At 33.2% G+C, this 25,402-nt stretch overlaps 1 protein-coding gene across 2 annotated transcripts in view; it reads left to right on the forward strand.

Moving 5' to 3' along the window:
* Nox (NADPH oxidase) overlaps nt 1-25,402 on the forward strand; it is a 352,627-nt gene that overhangs the window by 289,671 nt on the left and 37,554 nt on the right. For both annotated transcript variants that reach the window (XM_072533051.1, XM_072533052.1), the window contains exons 3-6: nt 8,276-8,370; nt 12,672-12,783; nt 20,214-20,311; nt 20,372-20,492. In XM_072533051.1, coding sequence (XP_072389152.1) covers nt 8,276-8,370; nt 12,672-12,783; nt 20,214-20,311; nt 20,372-20,492 — 426 coding nt within the window. The remainder of the gene's footprint in view (nt 1-8,275; nt 8,371-12,671; nt 12,784-20,213; nt 20,312-20,371; nt 20,493-25,402) is intronic.

Raw genomic sequence — 25,402 nt, forward strand, 5'->3', positions numbered from 1 at the left:
ATGTACCAGAAATTAACTTTTTCCTTGCTTTGCCTTGAATTTTCGTCTTCTAGTGCCGACTCCACTTATGAAGGCTGACTGTAATCATTACAAATTTATCTCTATCTTCTGCTTTTGTTTTAGCCAGGATATTTGTCCTATTTTTCCTTTGATTTTGCCCTTCATAATCATCTGCAACAACTTATTTCTAAGTATGTGCCCACATATGCTGTCTTTCTCCTTTAAATGGTGGTCAAAAGTTCTCTGTCTCTCCCCATTTTGTGAAAAACCATTTCGTTCTTAATTCTTTTTAAATTCTTTTAAATTTTTTTAAAAATCCACATCTCAAAAGCTAAAAAGGATAGTGTTACGATAGATAATGACGTGTCATATGACTCAAAACTGTAAACATATTTATAACTAGTATCTTCTCTATTCAAGTATTTACTAGATCGTAAAGGTCGATTCTCACTATACGTTCCGTTTACTTTCCATACCCGTTCCATATACCTCCCATTATTTTAACCACAATTCTCAGTAGACGTCGCGTTTACTTACAGTAAGTATGGTTTTTCTCAATGAACTTTAAATTAGAGTGGAAACAACTTACACATTCAGTTGTGTAGACAAAAATTACTTTTTCTGAGTCATCCTGTGTCACAGTTGCTAAGATTTTGCATTATACACATAAACAAACAAATAATTTAAAATTTATTCAGCATCGAGTTCCTTGACAATAGCTGACCAAATATTGTCTTTAAATGAATTATCGTTATATTTTTTATTTTCAAAATCATATAAGGCATTATTTTGCCTGACAAGTTCCATCAATTTTTTGTCATTCATATTTATCTTAACAACTTAGACTGAACCGCGATGTAATAATATTCGCACTATCCATACCGTACCCGATACATCGCAGCTTGTCGCAGAAAAAATACGTGGCCGGTAATCTTGAACGCGAGGCTTCGGGAATGGTAGGTAAACGGAACGGAAAGTGGGCATATACTATATGATTTGTGTTTAATAATATTTTATGTAAATGGAAAGCCACGGATATGGAAAGTAAACGGAACGTATAGTGAGAATCGACCTTAAATATACCTGCCGACAGAAACCTCTAGAGCCATGGGTCCCCCCTACGATATAAAAAAACCTGTTTACATTGATGGAACTGCTTTGGGATGAAAGGTCATCGATTGATCGCCGGAATTCCAGAACTAACGGCATTTTATATTTAAAGAAGGAACTCTGCTGAAAACAGTTAGTTTTTGAACATCGCGTCGGGTTTTAAAATGTAACGCACGTATTATAAGAAATGTAGATAAATTATATAATTCTTAGTGTAAAATAAATTAGATATATTTTACAAATAAAGACTTTAAATAAACTTGTAAGTGTTATAAGTGTAGAACCTTTAATAATAAATAAAAACAATAAATTAGATTAATAAAAATACTACAATAGAGTGGATGTAACATTTTGCCATCCGATATTGGATTTGCAGATTGAGCCTTTGGTTACTCAAAAATTTCCTCATTGTCAAAAAGGCTGCTCTTGATTGTTCTTGATTGCTGCTCTTCAGTAATCCAGACTCATAAGTAGTTTATTTTGTCCACTTGTTCAATATTTTCATTTTTTATCTGGATCTTTGTTGTGACTTTACCCCTCTTTTATGCATTGCTGTCCATTCTTTTATATCGTGCAATTAGTCTGTATTGTACAGGCCTGTTTATTTTCTTATTATGATAAACTAGTTTGTTACTATTAAGAAATATTGAAAAATGTGACATTTAAAAAATCTAACGACTTATAGCTCAGACTAGTAAATAACTTTTTACTGAATTTTTTATATACAATACACCATAATTTAACACGTCTCAATCAAATCGAACTATACTACTAGCATTTTTATCTTGAGCGATCTCAACGTTTATTTCGTGGGCGGTACAATATGATGCCTCGCAATTCTTTCAGAATCTGTTTTTTAATATTTAATCAAAACCTCTGGCGTGAATAAGCGATGACGATACGAATCTCGAATTTTTTACGAGACCACCTACTGGTTTTATTTCACGAACAATTACTCTGATTGCTATCAAAATGCAGGAGTCTAGTGGCATAAACCGCGATTTAAGTTTGTATTGTTTATTGGTCGTCAGATAATTTAAAATATTCATAGGTTTTTTCTTAAATAAAGATAAATTAAAAAAAACACAACTTATGTAAAATTACAATATGGCTTTTGCATATTGTCTAAAGATTTATGGTGAATGTACATGAAGAATCAATCAAAAGAACTTATGCGCTTATCAAATTCTGATAATAACCTCAATCTTACTGTGTAGAAAAAAAACTTGTACTTTTCAACTTGAAATACCGGGCACATAATGTAAACAAAAATATAATTGTTTTATAGCATATAGGCCTTTGTTAAACCGTTTAAAACCTTTCCAATTAATACTCAAGAACTAACATCAGACAAGGAGACTTAGATAATATGTAAGGAAGGCACCTGAATTAGCAGATGCACAGGAATTAACAACCAAGATCTGAAAATAATTAATCTGAAGTCTCTACTGGAATCAGACAGCAAATCTCAGAGTTGAAGGTGAAAACACTAACTATGTGAAAATCATGCGTGGAGTAAGGCAAGGCTGTATTTTGTCTCCTCTAATCTTCAAACTATACTCTGAAAGAATATTTATCGAAGCTTTGCACGAAACTAAAAAAGGTATTCTACTAAATGGTTACCGGCTAAACAATATCAGATATGCAGATGACACCATAGTATTTGCGGACAACTTAGAAGACCCACAAGTTCTCATGAACAAAATCACGTATTACAGTCAACAATATAAACGTTAAGAAGTCAATCCTTATGATAATTAGCAAGAAAAGAATAACATAAGATCAACTTTACGTCAACCAATCCCGTGTAGAAAGAGTGACGCACTACAACTACCTCGGCACCATAATAAATGAAGAATAGACCAATAACCAGGAGATTAGAGCACGCATCGCTAGATCCACCTTCACTCTGTTCTTTTTTGTGCTGTTGAATCATGGACCTTAAATGAAGATATGTGCAGAAAATTAGAAGCATTTGAGATGTGGCTATATCGGAGAATGCTTAAAATCCCGTGGACTGACCGAGTCACAAATGAGGAGGTCCTCAAAAGAATGAATAAGAACCGAGAGGTACTGACCACTATCAAATCTCTACAGTTACAGTTGTTCGGACATATGTGAAATGAATCCAGATATGCTTTCCTTAAAGCTATCCTGCAAGGAAAAATATTTGGAAAACGAGGTCCAGGAAGAAGAACATTTTGGTTAAAGAACCTCAGAATCTGGTTCAATACAATATCTGTGCAGCTTTTCCGCGCTGATGCAGATAAGATAAAGATTGCCATGATGATCGACATTTTTAACGGATAGGTACATCAAGAAGAAGAAGAAGAAGGCACCTGACATATTTTAGGTTTACAAGAGATGTACAGATGGCGTTACGATAAGCAAGCCAAAATTACTTGGAAAAAACTTCTGGCTCAGGTTTTTAGTGTTAGCGACTACTTACGTAGCCTAGATCAATGGCTTTACTTGCCCTCCGAAGCACGGTGGCTACTGCAATAAATTAGAAATCAAATTTATATTTGGTGTCTGTGTCGTGGATCGAACTTTGGTTGTCCAGCTTGGTAAGTCAGTACCATAACCACTAAGCTACAGCCGCCACTGACTAACGGGCTTAGATTCTTCTTCTTAGGGTGCCTGTCCGTTCTAAACATTGGGGATTATTCTGGCTATGATGACTTTTTTAGTTGCTATACAGAGTAGCTGTGTTGAGGTCTTTCTATACCATGCTCTCGGGTTTAAGCCAGGATATTCTTGTTCATTCTGGGGCCCTTTTTCCTTCAATTTTACCTTGCAAAATGCGTTGGATTAGCTCATATCTGCCTTGATTTCTCAATAAATGTCTCAAGTACTGCAGCTTACAGCCCTTCACGATGTTGATCAAATCTGCAGTTGTGGTAATCCTTTGGCGTACTTCTTCATTGGTGACTTTGTTGGTCCATGGTACCCTTAGGATCCTTTGTATGACCATAGCTCAAAAGCCTAAAGTTTTTATAGAGTTTCCGCCTGCAATGTCCACGTTTCTACTCCATATAGAAGCACCGAGTACACGTAACATTTAAGGAGTCTAATTTTTTTTCTAGGGTGAGGTCATGGCTCTTGAACAAAGAGCTCATAGTCGAGAATGCACTTTTTGACTTTCCAATGCGACATTTAATCTCTTGGGTATTAATCTTAAGTAGTTATACTGTGAGATACGTTCAATTCTCATTTGGTTTACAGACAGATTTACTCCAGTTATGTTTTCCAATTAGAATTGTACAAACAACTATAAAACAAGAAAAAGAATATGTATATTTAAGACAACTAGTTAAATTAAATAAAGAAAATCAGACCGGAGAAATAAAGAAAAGGATACGGTTGGCTTGGCTATATACTAAAAAATAGAAAATACCCCCAATATTTAAAAACAAGAGTCTTAAACGAATTTATACTTCCTGTTATCACCTACGGTTCTCAAACTTGGACGTTTACAAAGGAAAACATGGAAAAAATAGCAAAGACCCAAAGAGCCATGGAAAGGCAAATGCTGAACATCAGGCTATCAGACAAGAAAAGAAATACTTGGATCCGCAACAAAACAAAAGTGACCGATGTATTAACGCAGATAGCAAAACTTAAGTGAAAGTTCACTGAACGAATATGTAATGAAACATAAAGTGAACAAAAAGATGACTTTTTTACGTATTTTTCAAATAAAACTACTTTCGAAAATTTACTACCAAGAGAAATAAATATGCTGAATTTTAACTAGTCTAAAGTGAGATGGATTCCGTAAGTTAAGGATAAAATTTTGTTTGGTTATCAGTGATACTGGCATCGGCTTATTCATAACGGCACACTTGGCACGCGGCTCGCCGATCAATGGGGGCAGTTAAGTTGTTGGCCAAGTTTGATTCAGTTATTTCAGAAACCTTAATAATGTGAGTAAATGTAAAAATAACAAAACCCGTATTTGACACTACTTTTTTAGTTCAAAATGAGATAAAAGCAATATTTTAGTCGAATCTATACGTAATGAGGTTACACGCATTGTCAAAAAGCCAAATATTATACTACAATTATTGGCTCTATATTAGTACTCAGAATATGACCATATATTAGTACTCAGAACAAATAACGTTTGTGCGCCGCGTGTGGCGCATGCATTAAATCTCGATAATGACGCTGTCAGATCTACAGGTGAAATGTCTGGATTTTTTATATGATACAAGAGGTTTATAATAATTGTTCTTCCCCTTGTCGATGAGATTTACTAAAAGAGCACGTGAAAAGTCTAACTTTAAAAGTGTTGAGCAAAACATAATGGAAAAGTTGTATCAATGCTATTATACCTCTAAAAAAATAACTAAAGAACATTATTACTGCATTAAATATTTTATTGAAGATCCCACCAGACACACAAAAACAAAAATGGGTAATAAAACAATAATTAAAAGTATAAAAACATTTAAATGTTTGCTTAGTTGTAATTTGGCATGATTAATAATGAAGAACTGATGTCTTCAGTAAAAGAAGTCTAAGTCAGAAGTCACACCCTGCTGATATAGAAAACATAATAGCTCACATGTCTTTATTCAAAGGCCGCCAAAGTCATTATACACGGACACTGGACAAAAAGAAAATTTATCTACCATCAGAGTTAAATGTAAAAAATATGTAGAGACCCTTTAAAGAACTTCACCCACAAGTTTCTTACTTTGTTTATTATAACATTATTTCAAATTCGATTTAACTACCTACCTTGCGATAGTGACTTTAGTTTCATTTCTTGTGCAAAAAAATTAGTTGTTGATGTTCAAGAAGAATAGGATGATCTTATTCGGCAGTTAAGGTTTAAACCTTCTCCATTAAAACTGGTTAATGCTGGAAAAGAAACTGACTGGTTTCTTATGGACTAAAGTTTTATGTATTTATTTTTAAAGAATCCAAAACCAAAAATTTCATTGAAATCAGCATAAATGTACCGAATATCTGAGTAGCATCCTGGACAAGTTTTAATACGTCAAAATTATTATGGTCCATGGACGTTCCAGACTATTACTGGGAAAACAACTCAAAAAAAAATAACTCTGATACCAAATAAAGCGAAAAATAAAATAAGTCAACCAAAGGTTCGCGATCTAATGGGGTTAACTAAATATCTCAATATTTTAATCTAGAACCAGAATCCGGGGAAACCAAGGATCATACTCCAGTCGTAGAACTATATAGCGAGCGATGGTAATAGCAGTGGTGGCCAATAGACATCATAAAAATGTTCGTTATTTCTACGAGAAGATTATATTATGTTCATTTTCCAATATATTTTGCTAAGTTTCTACCGATTTTTGTTTAAAATATCTATAAAAATATGAAACTTCTACAATTATTTTGATACCCGCATTCCTTCCAATGAATATCTTAGTAAACGTAAGATTTGACATAAATTGAAGCTGGACAGTTTTCCTTGATTTTTCCTTTAAAATTTTAATTTTTGGACAAGTATTGTTTTTCAAATAAACGCTTCAAATGATTCAATGTTGCTTCAAATGTTCAATTATTAATTGGATGACATTCATGACTTTTATTAAATTTTGAAAGTCGTTACGAATCAAATCTTTTAGTGACAGATATTCTTCTCATTTAATGTCTATATTTTGTTAGTTATTTTTTATGCAGTTTTTAATTTAAACCTGCTTAGAGTAAATATATATCGAGAGTAATTAATCGATGTCAAGAACCGCTATTCTATAACGCTACCCGTGACGAAGCTATCTTGTGGCGCTAGTTTAGTGACGCTCGCCTCAGCATTTTACTGTGGAAAAAAAGTAATAGAAAGCCAGTATAGAAGCTTCGCTTCAAAAATTATTAAAGAAAACAATACAAGAAATCAGTTTTTTTTTATTTTTAAATTGAATTTTTATCTTATTTAAATTCGGCAGTAATTAATGTCTACCAATCAAACCTTCGTGTAAATAAAATCTATAATATGCATTTAATACAAAAATTTAGTGGTAATTCATTTTGAGTGGATTAGAGAAATCTCAACTATCTTCGCTAGAATGTACTTTACCACTAGTAAATAACGCCGAAGAGTTATTACGGCAAAATGTTACTAACAGTGCAAACAAGGATTTATGGAAAAGTTGAATGAGGACCGATAGACTCGTAAAGTATAAAACAGGTTAAAGATGTGTTACGCCTACGATTGAGGCCTTGTAACATTCAATAAATAGCAATTTATTATGGCTCTTATATATACATTAAAAGCAATGCAAAGCTTAATATATGGGATAGTTACACGAACAACCTTAGTGGTATATTTAGGTTAAATATCTGCATAAAAAGCAGAAATTCTTTGTAAACATACTCATATGCTCTACTTTATGTTAATTATAGTTCACTATACTAGTACTTTAATTAAAACTTAATCTATTAGAGTTGTTCATAAAGGATATGCTTAAATCTGTTTACGTTTTTAGTAAAAATACTTTTGTTACACAGCTGTTTCTGGTATCTTTTTATGGTTAAATTGTCACCAGTGACTCAATACTTCCAGACTTTTAGTTCTTACGGTTTAAATATTAATATTTTAAGTTCATACAGAGGCATCCTGAAGTGTGATTACTCTTGCTTTAAGCACTATACTAATGTTCAACAAACAATGGAGGTTTACTGACCATATATGGCACGTTTAAATGATAATATGTGGACTAAGACACTCATTAAATAAAGAATTAAAGAAAACAAGAGACACAAGATAAGATACTTACGAGAAACATAAGGAAATTAGGTACAGAAAGCACAGGATACGAAACAGCGGAAGCGGATAGAGGAAACCTATGTACAACAGTGGATATAAGAGGTTGACAGATGGTAATGATGATTATATATTTTAAAATATGAGATCTTTAAATATTATTGTAAGCATTATAGAGCTTTCATGTTATTTTTGAAGATATGATACAGATAAATATCAATTTATTAAATTTTATATCAATTTATACATCAATATATTATAATTTGTTCGATAGAGAAGACTCTTGTATAAAGTTATTTTATTGTAACCAAATGAATTACTTTAAAATATAGTAAATGCACAAGACAATACTAATAGTTTAAATACATACATATAATTATAACATTATATTTTAATTGTTAATGAATAATTCTTTTGCAGGAACTTTTGGAGCAATTGTTCAAGTTATTCGATCAAGACCGGGACCAGTGCTTAGCCCAAGAAGATTGGATAGAATTCTTGAAGCAAAGATTAATGTAAGTGATACTTTTACTGCTAAACACCATTAATAATGATAAGAGCAGGGATATAGATGAAATGGGAATATTAATAAACGGGTAGATAAGATTGATTTTTTAAATTAATTATACATGCAAAGTAACTTTAATCCATGTTATCCACGATATTATTATACACAAATTATTCATAAAAGTCAAGATAATTGAGCACCAAATTTGTCAGATTTAATAAAAATATATTCTTCGGTGGTCAGTTTTAACTAATTAACGTAACCAATTTTAATTTAATATTACGGTCTGGTAGCGTAGCCAATTTGATAATCAATAGAACGGTGCCACGATGGTCAAGTATCGTCAATAAATATTAAAGTGTTTGAGAAAAATCTATTGATGCAACGGCAGATGAAATAAATAACAAAATAAAATTTAAAAAGGAAAATCATCATCAGTATTAAAAGAGTGTTAATTGTTACCGATGTGTAAGCATATGTGTAAGTTCAAGTTGATATATATATATATATATATATATATATATATATATATATATATATATATATATATATATGTCAAGAAAGCCTGTGTGAGTTTCAAAAAGGAAAAAAAGGAAAAAGGTATATGAATATTGTGACAATATATTTATTTATATTATCGTCCTGAAGTGATTTTTAAAGAGCTCTTAATTAAGCACATTTTCAATTTACCAGTCAAAATTTTACTCTTTTGTTTTCATTTTTAAGTGATTATACTCTTAAAATAGTGTACTTATAAGTGATGGGATCGGAAATGTTCTGAAAATTTACAAATTCATTTTGGATAATTTTAAAAATTTTAATAAACATTTTATACAACTTTACAAAGGAAGTTTTGACTTCATTGTAAGTTTTTTTTAAATAACAAAATATAATTAAAAATGAAATCGGTAAAATAGTAGCATTAATAGATATTAAACAATACACAAGAGTTTCACAAGACACACCAGAAAAATTGCTCAAACCACCAAAAATTAAGAAAAAATCGTGGATGACAAACGAGATTTTAGATATGATGGAAGAAAGGCGAAAGGTCAATCAGAACAAGACATCATACCAAATAGAAGACAAAGAGATCAAAAAAGTAATCAGAATGGCTAAGGATACACAGCTGTGAGAACAATGTGCGGAAATACAGCTATTACAATAGAAACACGATTCATTCAATATGCACAAAAAAGTTAAAGAAGCTGCAGGCTTATACAAGCCCAGAAGAGATTACCATTGAAGAAGTCACGACAGCTATTAGAAAAACTAAAGTTGGTAAAGCTGTAGGGCCTGACAAATTTTATACAGAATTCCTGAAAATTATGGACGAACAAGGAATAAAATAGATAACGACTATATTTAACAATATATATATAATATATATATATATATATATATATATATATATATATATATATATATATATATATATATATATATATATAAATATATATATGAAAATTACTAAGTTCTCGGGAAGAACCGCGTTGAGAATTTAAAACTCGACGTTTCGGCTCCCATTTTGGAGCCATTTTCAGTCAGACTGACGTCTGACGTCACTCGACACTGAGGAGTAGGCAGATTGAGACCTCAGTGCCGAGAGACAGTTCTTGTATTTATACAGAACACGATACTGGTACGTCTCGAGTGGGGGGAGTAGGCAAATATTCCCCAAATCTGGTTAAAGTTAACCTTCGTCACCATACCAAAAAAATTAAGTGCAAAAACATGCGAAGACTACAGAATAATTAGCCTAATGAGCCACTTACTTAAAACGTTTTTAAAAGTGTATATAAAAAATGTGAAGAACAAGTGCCATGGACACAATTTGGATTAGGCACCCGAGAATCTCTATTCGCTATACAAGTGCTCATCCAGAGATGCAGAGATGTCAACTGTGATGTATATATTTGTTTTATTGACTATAAAAAGGAATTTGATAGAATCAAACATGACAAGCTCATATCAATCTTGAAAGAAGCGGGCTTGGATGATAGAGACTTGCGAATTATATATAATTTATATTACAACCAAACTGCCAACATTAAAGTGGATGATCAGTTGACAGAAACAATCTCCATAGATAGAGGAGTGAGACAAGGATGTATTCTGTCTCCAGTGCTCTTCTTCTTCTTCTTCACTGGCTTTACAACTCGGGGAGAGTCTTTGCCGCATCCACTATTGCCCTACATCCTCTACGATCTTGCGCTTCTATTTCCCATTGTTGTACCCTAATTCTAGATAAATCGGCTTCAACATCATCCTTCCATCTTTTTCTCGGTCGACCTACTGATCATCTACCATCTGGTATTTCAAAAAACACTGTCTTTAACACTCTGTCATCTTCTGATAGTACCACGGGACCTACGCATCTTATTCGGTTTGCCTTCATATGTCTAACTATGTTTTCAGTTCCATACAGAGTCACCAATTCAACATTGGTGAAATCTATCACTGCTGATTTAAGTCTTTTTGCAATGACAAAGCCACATCCGTATTTATGTCTATTCTCACTACTCGACCAAAAGACTATAGTATCTTCCATTTCCAGAATTCCTATTGTTGTCCATTTTACTTCCTGTATTGCTGTTATATCCATGTTATATTTTTGTAGTTGTCTAATGGCTCTCGTCGCTATCCCAGGTCTGTGCCAACTTAACACATTCCGCGTTCCTATGTAAATGTCCTTATTTCGTTGCGAGTGTCGTTTATATTTTCTATCCGTCCTGTTCCGAGGCAATAGTTTCTGTATTTAACATGTACTGGGGGCGAGCAAATACTGTGACAACTACAGGAAGGCGTCTTGGTTAACGGAGTGCATCTTAACAACATTAGATATGCTGACGATGCAGTAGTTTTTGTAGATAGCCTAGACGGTTTACAAGCAATAGTGTCGCGCATATCAGATATAAGTCGAATATATGGGTTGGATCTTAATACGAACAAAACAAAGTACATGGTAGTATAACAACCCATTGTCAGAGTAAACATCTACACATATCTTGGTACTAACACAAACAGTCAATGGGACCACTCTACTCAAATAAAATAACGCATAGGGAAAGCAAGATTAGCGTTCGTAAAGAGGAAGTCCCTTTTCAGAAGTTACGATTTACCACTTAGTACCAAAACCTCTAGCATCAGATGCTATCTATTTTTTACATTATTATATGGAGTAGAGGCATGGTCGCTCTCTAAAGCTTCTTTGGGAAAGCTTGAGGCCTTCGAGATGTGGTGTTACAGGCGCATCTTACGAATTTCATGGGTGGATCGTGTGACTAATATTGAGGTCCTACGTATAATGAGCAAGGAATGCGAGATCACTAACACAATCAAAGAGCACATACTAGAATATCTTGGTCATTTTATGAGAAAAGAACACAGATATGGCTTATTGCAACTCATTCTTCAGGGCAAGGTATTTGGAAAGAGAGGACCAGAGAGAAAAATAATACCTTGGCTTCAAAACCTAAGGAAGTGGTTCAATAGCTGCAAGTAAAGTTAGGACAACTATGCTGATCGCCAATATCCGAAACGGATGAGCACCGTAAGAAGAAGAAACAATACAAAAAAAACTTCTTCAATACTGGTCTCATTTCTAAATTTTAGATTTAGTCCAAGATATGAGGCTAAAATAAGTACCAACCTCTTTTTCTATATGTATCGATTTCCTTGAAATTGTAACAGTACTTAAAAAATGGCTCAAATATCAAAGTCTACCTTATGACAATATGTGCTTTTCATATGGGGGTGATTACCACCCCAACTCGGGGATGGAAAAGTTTATGAAAAACAAAAGATGGTAATAGTATAGTGTATTTCAAGAGAAAAATGTTCTTAATAGTTTATTCGAAAAGTCAATATTTTTGGAGTTATTTGGTAACGAAAGCTCACAAATTACACGTCAAAAATCATATTTTTAAACGGTTTTTCGAGAATAGCTCTAGGCAAACTGTTTGGACATGAAAAAAGGAGATTTGCTTTTTATTATTACCTTAGTAGGGTGCGATTTTCAGCATTGTAACCCAGACTAAAAAAAAACTCACCACGCCTATGACTATTCTAATACTAATTTTTATTTTTTACTGAATGTTCTCTACTTTGTTTAAATAACTTCTTGATGCATTTGATGATTTCCTACAATCTTATTAATTTTCTGTCATAACTGTATATATGAATTTGGCAACCTGTGACTCTTTTACATTTTGAAATAATACCATAATAAATTTATAGTAATTAGCAAAAACTAGTTCTTAAACAGTCCTCAATACTTAGGTACACTAACGATATTTGTTTTTGCAGCAATGAAACACAGATCGATTTTGCAGAACAATTGGAGAGTGTAGCCTACTGTTTATGTGGAGAGAAACCTATATATTTGGAACAATTTAATTTGATATTTTTAACAAAGGGGGTAAGTAATATTTTAAAATATTTATCTATGCAGCACACTATTTTATAAATTTATTTAGTTATTGTTTCTTTTTTTTTTAACTAAATTATCTGTTTCGATATAGTTTCGTTAAATGTCTTGGTCTGCTACGTCTCGCTTGGTTTTCTGTCTGATCCATTCTATTATTTTTGATCCCTCTTTGTTATACCTTCATAGCACGCATCGCTTCATTGACCTTTGATTGACTTTTCGTATTCGAGTATTTCTTTCTTTAGTATCCAAGTTTCGCAGCCGTATGTCATGATTGGTAGTATACACTGATCGGATGCTTTTATTTCTACCAAAAGATGCATAAGCCAGTTTCATTCTTTTGTTGATTTCTGGGAGTAAGGAGCTAGGTTTATGTATTAATTATTAATTTAAGGTGTATATACTCGTTTACTGACTTAATTACAGTGTTGTTTATTATTACATCTTGGACATCCTCCAGCTAGTTGTACATGGTTTTTGTTTTTGTTAAGTTCATTCTTAGGCCAACCTCATTGCTTGCTGCATTTAGGTAGCTTAAATGTTCTTGTAGTTCTGCCGGATTATTAGCAATCAGAACGATGTGGTCTGCAAATGTTGATGGTTGAAGTATTCTCCATCAATGGATAGGCCTTTGTTCGGTCAGTTCATTTTGCTGAATATTTTTTCTATAGGTGCAGTGAAGAGCTTTGGTAATATTACGTCTCCTTAAGGAACGCCTCTGGTAGTGGGAAATTCTGGAGTATTTTCATAAATTTTTGTCTTGGCTTTTGCTGGTCTGTATATATTTGCTAAGGTTTCTAAGTACGGTTTGTCAATGTCTTGATTGGTCAAAGCTTTTATTACTGCATTGGGATATATAGAATCGAAAGCGTTCTTGAAATCTATGATGGTTAATGCTAGACGTATTTCATATTCTTTAGCTCTACTCATTGGTTATCGGAGCGTACGGATATAATCCAGGGTACTTAATCCACTTCTGAAGCCAGCTTGGTCTCTTGGCTGTGCAGCATCTAATGCATCTTTTAATCTGTTGCTGATGATCTTCGTGAATATCTTGTATATGCTTGGTAGTAGACTTATAGGCCTATAGTTTTTGATATTCTCTTTGCTACCTTTCTTATTAATGGAAATTATGTTTACTGTATTTGACTTCCGGCACATCTTCTTGGTGACTCATTGCCTTTTCAAGTGTTTCAGGTACTTTGTATAGTTCTCTGTAGAATTAAGTCACCAGTAGTATTGTCGTCTTTGTTTGTTAGAATAACGATTTGCTTTTTGCCAATTAATAATGATCTTCTTGTTTTCTTATAGTTTTTTTTCTGTTTTCGATTGCATTTTTCTACCAGTCTTTCATTGTACTTTCTTATGTCTTACTTAATACTTTTCCTTACTGTCTTACAAAGTTCTGTGTTTTGTATTATCTGTATAATGCTACTTACTTTTATTTTCCCTCTTCGTTTTAGAATAATTTTGGTTTTATCAGACAGTTCAGTATCAGACTATGTTCATTTTGTTGGTGCAGGCCTCCAATTTCTTTAGTACTATTAATGTTGATTTATATTATTTGACAGCTGTCGATTTGGTCATGTAATCATTCATCAATGATTGTTCTTTGGTAGTGATCTATGATTTCTTTTCTATTGTTAATATTTATACCAATCACTGTTGGTTTTGTGATTATTTTTATTCTTTCTTGTGTCAGATATACAACAATTTTTGCTCTGATTAATCTATGGTACTGTCTGTTTGAAATTTATTTATTACCCTGATATCTTTTATTGTTGCAACCTTGTTGTTTAGAATGAAGTAAATTTCGTTCTTAGTGGTTCCATTTGGTGATACCCAAGTTTATTTTCTGTTCGATTTTTTTTTTTAAATGTATTTGCAATAGACATGTATTAGTAGTGTGCAAACTGAACTAGTCTTTCTCCCTTTCATTTCTCTCACCGTCTCTATACTTTCCCATGACTTGTTCCTTGCCGTTTCTCTTTCCCACTTTGGCATTAGTCACCAATTAAATACTTGAAGTAACTTTTATTGTTATTCAATGCTTCAATTATGTTACTGTAGAGTTCCTTTATTTCTTCGTCAGTGTGAGTAATCGTTGGGCGTATAATATATTTGTATAATTTGTATATTGTATCTCTTCGATTGTTATACGGTTAAGCTCGCTACTCTATAATAGATATTAGTTATATCTACTACTTTTTATTCCCATTTATTGTTGATTAGGAATCCAATATCGCCTGTTCTGACAATAGCGGCATTAGTGCGAGGAAATCCTATTACTGTAGATATTTGATATCAAAAATATATTTATTCAAAATATTTTTAATATAGTCTACTATTGTCTAACATTATTAACATAGTGAAATACTTAATTTTGATATACAGAGTTAGTCGAAACTTGGAATGAGAACTATTTTCACAATTTTCTTAAATTAAACACCTATTTGTATTTTAGTGTACAGATTTCCTACACCTTACTGCTTTAACTTGTATTATTCGTGATTTTTTGAGCCAAATAATAATTGCAACAAAAATGAGGTGAAATTTTATCAGGTTCTCCGTGAAAATATTCAATCAGAAATAATTTTTCGAAAAAAAAAATACATATTAATTTAAATTAATCCTTAATTTGTTAATATTGGATGGGATATTAAAATACCTCAGTAGTTAAGATTATTGGTGTGTAAAATATTAATAGAAACAATATTCTACCAAGTTGACACTAAACTTGCTTAAAGTTTAATATTATATAACAATAAAATACTGAAAACTTTGTTTTCAAAACTTCCACAAAATTTATTATAGGTAATATCTTATAACTACAGCGGTTCTGGCACATTGCTTTTCTCAAGTGAAAGAGTCTGCCGAAACAGCTGTAGTGATAAGGTATTATAATAAATTTTGTAACGAAATATTTTTGCCTACCAAATGGGGTATTATTATAAGGGGTAGAAAATTGGGGACTGAAATTATGGGGGTCGAGATAGAGCAAGCAAAATAAATCGAAGCGTATGCGAACGGCACTCAGGGTTTGTTAGGAGAGCTGGGGTCGTGGATAAGTAAATGGCAAGGGGGTTGGATTGGGGCAACTACAAAGAAAATGAAACAAAGGGGTTACTTACATGAATCTCCTGGGACAAATGAACAAATAGAACAACAAGAAAGACTTCTAGCTATTTAAGAAAAAAGGACGCCGCTTCGAAGGATCCTAAACTTGCTGGATGAAGGAAAAAAGGCTCTTCCTTCCTAAAGAAGTAAACACAAAAAAAGATTAGGAGATTTTTCTAAAATAACAGACAAAATGGTTCAGAGAAATAAAATAAACATTTATTTTTGTCTCAAACAAACAGTTACACAAACAGATAAACAAATTACATGGGATTATACCAAAATAAAATATAAAAAAGACTTATATAATATGTCCTACCTGTTTACAATTGGGAAACGCTACAAAAAACTTTCAAAACTATTATTCAGTTATTTATACTGTGGCAGAAATAGATTATTAAAATTAAATATCTATCTTTTAATTAAAATGAAACTTCATGAAGTTAACCTCTTCTAAAAAAAAACAAAATAAACAAACGTCATAGAAAATTTAAGGCTAGCTGCCATATGTCGACATTTATACTGACGACAAAGAACAAATAAATTGACAGCATAACCACACCCTTGATTTACAATATATAATACATATTACATTATTTAATTTGTTATGAAAGCAATTATTCTTATTTGAAAAAAATGTCTACTTTACTTTGAAAATTAAACACAAAATGTTACCTGGGTATTCACATAAAATTTTGCACTGAAACTGCTGGGATTATTGCTAAAATTTCTGAGGTTGAACTCTCTGGACACGATCAAAAAAACTGCTTCAGGAACAAAACAGGAACAGCGAGGTTGAAGAAGCACTGAACACAAAACTTGGAACTTTTCTCCTTAAGAAAAACTGGGACAGGTAGAATTGGACTGCAATTACACATTAAATTGCTACTATTAACCGCTACTAAACTTATTTTTCATAACGTAGGACGAAGAACAAAAGGACATTACAAATTTGATGAAAAATTTGGATCCAAGATAAAATCGACTACCTCTGGTAGCGATCGCAGCAAGAATGACGAAATTATCTTTATAATTCATTCACATAATTTGGAATAACACCTGACGGGAATTAAAATGCAAAATATCCTATTTCTATGACGCACAAAAACTTTAAGACGACTTCAAATAAGACTCTAAAAGATAATGCCGAGAAAGTACACGTCTGTAAAATAATAACCAACTCTAAAATGGTTTATATTAACTTGAGCTGACCTAAGAAGAAATTGAAATATATTTCGGGTATTTTAACATGTACGGTAGGAACAGAGATACATGGAAAACAATCTTCGTTATTTTAATACATATATGACGGGATTTAAATTTAATACTTATACGAGGAGATTCCAATATATATATATATATAGAAACTATTGATATGGCTTTTGTGCAGGAGGGTATAACAAAAATGTGCTACTAGCAATAAGAATTTATCATCAGCAATTCCCAGATAGACGACAACCAAGAGAATCTTTTCTTCGAAGTTTACTAGACTAGCCTCAACGGACTGAAAACGCAAATTACGAAAAATATGATCGAACAAAATAAAGAAAATGAATTAAATGTAATCCTTAGTATTACTGAGAATACGCATATTAGTACGAGGGATATGCACATGTTTTTGAAATTAGTGGTCTAAAAACACAAGTTGCATCCGTATCAGGCACAGTTGCTTCAAGAGGATAACTATAAGAAAAGAGTAAAATTTTACTTATGGGCGCAGGAACAAATTCAGAATTATGCATATTTTTTGGAATGCGTTTTATTTGGAGATGAAGCTACTTTCCACAAGAATGTAATTGTAAACAGACATAATTTCCACTATTATTCAATTTCTAATTTACACCACATTTTCACCCATAGTTAATTAACATGATCATAAATGTTTAGGCCATTAAAAATTCGGCGGGCGAACTTTCGACACCAAATTGTCTTTATACCTGGAGTAATCGAAGGGTCAATTTTATTATAGGAAATTTCGACACCGCGGCGTAAAGCAGGTAGGTAGGTAATTAGCGGCGATGAACATTTGCACCCAAGCAGGACAAGCGGGTTTTCCCAATATTTATTGTCACGGCGGGGGGCGTGGCACTTGTGTACTTGTGACTAAATTATTTCAGTTGTAATTTATTTCTTGTTTGACGTTGACTTGTGCACGTATACGGATATTTAAAAAATGAATTTGATAAAAAGTTCCCGTGGTCGAGATTTATTAGTGGTGGAGCATAATTCGTTCTCGAAACAGAAAGTGTTAAAAAGCGGCGAGATATTTTGGCGCTGCATCCAAAGAAACACTAAGTGTTCCTCAAAAGTGTTTACAATAGGCTGTGAGGACCTCACCATCACAAAAAGTGATTTGGTACATAATCATGAAGCCGATCCAAAAAAGCTTGAAGTAAAGATGGTAACCAATGCATGTAAAAGAAAAGCCCAAGAGGACATATCGGAAAAGCCTGCCAAAATTACAAGAACTGCTGTTGCTGAGTGTGATGCCAATTTGCTGACGGTTCCTGACATAGCTAGCATAAGAAAGAACATTTACAACTGTCGTCGTAAACTGTTACCAGGTCCGTTACCAAGAAGCATATCAGAAGTCCATAACGCGGTTAGTAATTATTCTCCTAAAACCTGTCGCAATGAAAGTTTTTTGTTTTTAAATCATCCTGAATTAAATGTAATTGTATTTTCATGCGAGGCAAATATTCGTTTGTTGTGTAAATTAAAAACTTTGTATGTATATGGATGGTACAGTTTCATACAGTACCAAATATTTTCTACAATTATTTACTATACATGGCTTGGAAAATAGACATTATGTTCCTTTAGCATACTGTTTGTTAAAGGACAAATTGTCAATGACATACAAAAATTTATTTTCTTTATTAAAATCTAAGATTTTTGAAACATTTCAATTATCATTAGAGCCAACTGAAATATTTGTGGACTAAAAATGAGATCATAGGACCATTCTTTTCGAAGATTACGTAAACGGATTTTTTGGACAACGAATTGCAGGAAATATTTTAAGCAGTACCGTTGAATATAGGTGAGAGAATATAGATGGATATGAAAAGTAAGAAGTAAGAAGGTGGCCTTCACGATCTCCAGATTTAATCAAGCTATGAATTATTTGCTGGGGCTAAATAAAATGTAAGGTGTATAAAACACCAGTTAGAATGGGAGAGAGAGAATATGAATAAGAGAATTAGAAATGAATATGTATGAGATTAAACAGAAATGTATTAACTAGTGTAAGCTGCCCTTTTGAAGATCACATGCAATTATGCATTGACATCGACGGAGGCCTTTTTGAATATTTATTATAAATTTTATACGATTTTTTTTGACGTGACAACGTCTTAAATTAGGTTGTGGCTCGGAGTCACTCATGAAAAAGTGTAACGCCCGCTCACGTCTGTTACGATGAGTCACCGAACGAGAGAGAGGCCCGCCGGACCGGCGAATGCCTTGCGTCTCTCTCCCACTCAAACATGATCGGTCCGCTGCGCGCGCAGCACTAGAGAATTAGGCGCGTTGAATGGGTGCGTGCTTGTGTCTCTGTCGACAAAATCACTCAAATAGAAATTAGTTAAGTTTAAGTTTACATGTACAATTTTGTAGTAAACAAAATATATTTCTATAGTTAAAATTTGTGCAATTCTTATTTTCATTCAATTCCTTGTTCCTATTGTGCAATTTAATAATATTAATATCAATAAATATTCTACCGAGAAAAAGACGTTGTCACGTAAAATCTTCGCCCGTAAAACCGACTTTACAGGCAACCGATTTTTTGTTATGTAAATATTTTGTTTTACACTTAATTTTATTTGTATATTAAACGTGGCATCACTTTTAATTACTTAGGTATTTTGATATCTTATTAAATATCAAAGAGCAAGGATCATTTTAGATTATTGTGTATTTTTTTCACGCCCAACCTAATAACATTTCACCTAATTTCTGTTGCAATTAATGTTTAGTTAAAAAAATCACGAATAACTCACAAATTTAAGCAGTTAGGTATAGGAAATGCTTAATAAAAAAATAGTAAAGTATCATAAAATAACATTTCATTACAAAACTAAAATACAGGGTGAAGTTTTGTCTTTTCTTTAACTTTAGTCACTTTAAGTTCAATTTTTTGTTGCCACTTCAACATACTTATCTTATTTTCATTTATTTCTTTTCGAATTTTCTTCCTGATTTTTTTTATCTCACACGGAGGTTTAGTATTCATTTTTATTTATAGATATTTAGAAAATTATATGTAATAAACATTTTATTTTTATTTGTCAATTTTACAGATTGTAGATAAACTTTTTCGACTGATAGACGAAGAGAACTCTGGCGTCATTTCTTCTGAAGCTATAATGGAGTTTTTAAGTACAGTGACGAGTACGAGGTAAGTTGTAGTCAAAATTTCATCGGTTTACAAATAATCGTAACCACTTCACACTTACAGATCTCGTTCAGGTTTTGATAAGGGCAGCATCGATCGACTTGAACAATTATTTAGACAGACTGTGGGAGAAGGAAAGGAGATTAAAAAAGATGATTTCAAAAAAATTGTCGTCTCCAAAAACGTAAGTGTCTTATTTTATTGAATAAAACCATTAAAATCTACATACAATGTAAATATATTGCAGAGGAAAAGGGAGAAGGTACAACTGTGGAGTAAGCTTGTAATATGGGTTAAAAACTCACCACTAATTAAAGATTCCTTTTTCTGACAAGCACAGTCTTGTATAGGAGTTCTGTTAGTGTTTTACCGTTTTGAGGAATTTTGCAATAGTGATTGTTAGAATCTCTAACTTAGTGAATATCGATATTAAAAATGATTTTTAACTATCGACATTTTCAAACCCAAGATGATTTGTGTTTTTATATTTTGTTATAAGAATTTTGAAATTTAGGATCTTAAAATATTTTTAAGCTTCTAAAAATTTTTGAGATTATTTGCAATATGGCCTAATGTTATGTTACAAATGAAGGGTAAGGGGAAAAAACAAACGATGTCCATTTTATAAGAATTTCAGGTAATCAACTTATTGTGTTGACAATATCCGGTCCCAAACACGTGCTAACTTGTATGGGAATAATACCAACGGTGTCCAAATAAGAAAGCATTAGAAAATACCCATACTGGTTTAAAACAAACGTTGTCCTCGCAGTACTGGTAAACAACCGACGTAGTCCAACTAGTTGCATAGCAACGACAGTTAACAGGGCGTGACAATTTTACGTCATGTTTTGTTCTTTTCGTCTTTCGCGGCAGTTTATGTCAAGATGAGTTCGAGTGAAGAATATTTGTGTGACGATCTGTTAAAAAAACCAAGAAACGACAGAAAATTGCTCGAACTGCAGATGTAATGAAAAAGTTAAGATTGCAGGCTCACGAGTTAGGAGATGATTGTAAGTGTAAAAGACTGAAGTGTTTTGAAAACACTACTGCTCAAGAGAGGCAAAACATACTTAACGGATTCAATCAACTAGGATCAATTGATGCTCAAAACTGTTATTTAGCTGGATTGATTGCTGTATTGCCAGTTGTAAGACAAAGGTCACGACAAGTCGATGGAGAACAACACCATGATGCTACCTACCGCTACAGAGTACGAGTGAAGAGAGAAAACATAGAAGAAATATCTGTCTGCAGTAGTGCTTTTACTGCAATGCATGGTATTACTAGATCTAAGTTGGTTCATATTCAAGCATCTCTGAAAACATCCGGACTTGCTCCTGTCGACAAAAGAGGAAAGCATTCTTCGAAACATCGTCAGTTAACTTCTGATTTGAGTAACCAAATTCAGCAACATATTGCTTCATTTCGGGGCAGGTTAAGTCATTATAGCATTCAGGACTCGAAAAAAGTGTATTTAAGTGAAGAGTTAAATATTATGAAAATGTTCCAAATGTTTAAAGAAAAGTATCCTATTGCATCTGTTTCATATGACACGTACCGAAATATCTTTAATAACAAATTCAACATTTCATTTGGATACCCAAGGGCAGATACCTGTAGCAAGTGTGATGAGTTTAATGCAAAAATCAAGACTTTTCATTCTGTTGACGATGCAGCACAGATAAAAGCTCTATCTACTGAAAATAACTTGCACAAAAGTCGTGCCCAAGTTTTCTATGATAGAAAACGAGCTGCCCGAATAAAAGCTAGGAGAACTTTTGAATATGAATCAATCGTCATGGACTACCAGAAAAACATTTTGCTACCCAACATCAGCACTAACGATGTTTATTATAGGAGACAACTTTCTATGTTTTCTTTCAACATTCATGTGCCGTCTTCAGGAAAATCCTGTTTTTTTACATATCCTGAATATGTGTCAAGGAAAGGATCCGACGAGGTATCATCGTTTCTCTTCTATTTCATTTTTAATGAACTACCAACAGAAGTCCGTCATCTTCACATTTTCTGCGACTCAGCTGGTGGACAAAATAAAAATTTCACAGTTGTTCGGCTACTTCATTACATTGTCCATGACATAAAGCGTCTAGATACTATTCAAGTTACATTCCCCATTAGAGGACATTCGTATCTAGAATGTGATAAAAACATGGGCTTGATAAATTTGAAGACTAAGATGGAACTACCCGTAGATTGGATAAATGTGTTAAAAGATGAAAGAAAAAAGCCGGAACCGTTCAAAGTTATAGACGTGGACCAGACATTAACGAAACAGTGGACTACATTTCTCCAAGAAAAATTTATTCGTAAGTGTCCAATAGCTCTGCAACAAGTAAGAGAACTTCGATTGGTGAAAGACAAACGCGGATTGGTTTTTTACCGAACCACTTATAATGGCATTTGGGAAAGCAAGCAAATAACAGGTAGATCAATAAAATCTGTTGTTCCAAGAAAAATGAAAGATGGCGAATTTGAGCTACCAAGTCAAGCATACCATAGACCATTACCGATTTCCCAGGCTAAGTACAACGATTTACAAGTTTTAAAACGATTTTGTCTTCAAAATGCTCAAGAATTTTACGAAACATTGCTATACAAATGAAAAATCTCTGTGTAGGCTTATGTAGAAAGTGGACAACGTTGGTTTTTAACATGTTATTTGTGACGTTAACGTGCTTTTTTATTTTTTCAACCAAATCTAATAATGTTAAGTTCGTATTCTTTTGTTTAGATATTAATAATATAGTAATAAACTACTTAAAAATATTTGTATGCAGTTTTATTTATTTCTAAGATCATAACCAGCAGATTAGTCACGTTGATTAACTTTTCTCTGTAAGTTACTTTTGTGACATCGTTTCTTTTTTCCCCTTACCCTTCAAATATGAGCTAGCCGATATTTGTAGCTTTTATAATAACATTAAGTGTTTTGTTTTAGAATCTCGCGTAAAAATATGATAACTTTTAAATTGGGCCCCAAGAGATGATACAGAGCGGATACAGAGGATATGAAAAAAGCTGTTCTGCTTGAACAGCTTTTTCAGTCAGAGAAAAAAGAATGGGTACTTTAAAGGCAGCTAAGACTTTTTGGTGTTCCAAGGACTACCGTGCAGCGACTAGGCAAAATGGAGTACATAAATGTAGAGCAATTTGTGCAAATAAAATTGGGGCGAAGTGCAATCCTGACTCTTAAATTGGAAGACACACTAGTTAAATATATTCTTGAAATGGAAGCTAAACCCGTAAAGACATTAGGCGTGTGGCATTTTAATTGTCAGAAAAAACGGCATAAGTCATCCTTCTGGAAAAACAGACAAAATAAATCTAAACAGCCTAAGAGGCTCCTTAGATTTATTTTTACAAAGGGTAGAAATACTTATAAGAAAACCAAGTGGGACCTCTTTTGCTCGGGCCAAGAGGTTTAATAAAGATATTATTAACAAACTCTTTACTCCTTAAAACAAAGCGTATGAAGAGTTTAATTTTCCAGCAACTGTCGTATAAAACAAAGTAGCCGACGTCATCGGACGTAAAGGAAAAAGACAAATTGCTTCCTTAACTTCAAAGGAGGGAGGCTCTTTATTTACCTTGATAGCCTACATGAGTGCAGGGGGAAATTATGTACCGCCAATGCTTATTGCTCATCGGAAGTTTAATTAACAACATTAGGTATGCCGACGATACAGTCATAATAGCCGACAACTTAAAAGACAGAAAGAATAATGAACAAAATATTAAGATATAGTGAAGAATGCGGACTCTCTCTTAACATCGAAAAATCCAAATTCGTGAAAATTAGCAAGAACACCAATACAAACGAAATATTAATGGTAGGCGGCCAGCAGATTAAGAGAGTAAAAAGATATACTTACTTGCGAACGATAATCACAGAAAATAACGATTATACTGCAGAAATAAGAGTCAGAATTGAAAAAGCACGTGCCAACTTCGTGAAAATGAAAAAGATTTTATGCAGCAAAGATCTGACATTGGCCCTCAGAATAAGGCTAGTTAAATGCTATGTACACAGTGTACTCTACTATGGAGCTGAATCATGGACATTAAACAGGAATACAATAAATCGATTTAACGCGTTTGAAATGTGGACATTTAGAAGATTGTTAAAGATTCCATGGGTAGATAGAATTACGAATATAGAAGTGTTAAGGAGAATAGGCAGAGAAAGGGAAATGGAAAATACAATAAAAGAAAGGAAATTGCAATATCTCGGACATGTGATGAGAGGCGAAAGATACAACATCTTGAGACTCATAATTCAAGGAAAAATAGAGGGTAGAAGACGCGTAGAAAGAAGACGCGTTTCCTGGTTGAAGAACCTGAGAGAGTGATTTGGTTGCAGCTCAAGGCAATTGTTCGGAGCAGCTGCCTCGAAGGTCAGAATAGCCATGATCATTGCCAACCTTCGTCGCGGATATGGCACTTAAAGAAGAAGAATGCTCATATTTCCCAGGAAAAATATGAAGGTGCAATTAATAAAAGGCACTCTAGCTGGGTCAATATCAGCTGTCCATCCAAGTGAATAGGTTCAGACAACCTCATTTGTCCAATGGTTTAGATCCTTTATAGCCACACACCACAGTAAAACCATCTAAATCTTCATCTGTTCTTTTAGTTTTAGATGGACATTATAGCCACGCCTGCAATTTAGAGGTTATTAATTTGACGAGATAAAATCATGTGGTGGTAATCTGATTTCCGCCGCACTCAGCACCTAATTTTCTGCCCCTTGACAAAACGTTTATGGGGGTATTAAAAACTTACCATAGTGAGGAGAGTCGACGATGTATTCACCATAATAATAGACCTTTGTCGCAATATGACATTGGTGAACTCTTTAAAAAGGCCTATCTAGAATCTCAGACGGAGGAAATTGCAGTGAGTGTATTTCCGCTACTGTAATTTTTCTTCTTGACAAAAACTGTTTGTAAGCGGAAATAAAAATATTACCCTTGATGAAGATGATCTCACTGCTATCAGAAATAATTTAGCTACTTTGATTCCAAGCAAAAGATCAACCACATTTCAATTAAAAATAAGACCATCAATTCT

This window comes from Diabrotica undecimpunctata, chromosome 5 (genome assembly GCF_040954645.1).
Source record: "Diabrotica undecimpunctata isolate CICGRU chromosome 5, icDiaUnde3, whole genome shotgun sequence".
NCBI classification, from domain to species: Eukaryota; Metazoa; Arthropoda; class Insecta; order Coleoptera; family Chrysomelidae; genus Diabrotica; species Diabrotica undecimpunctata.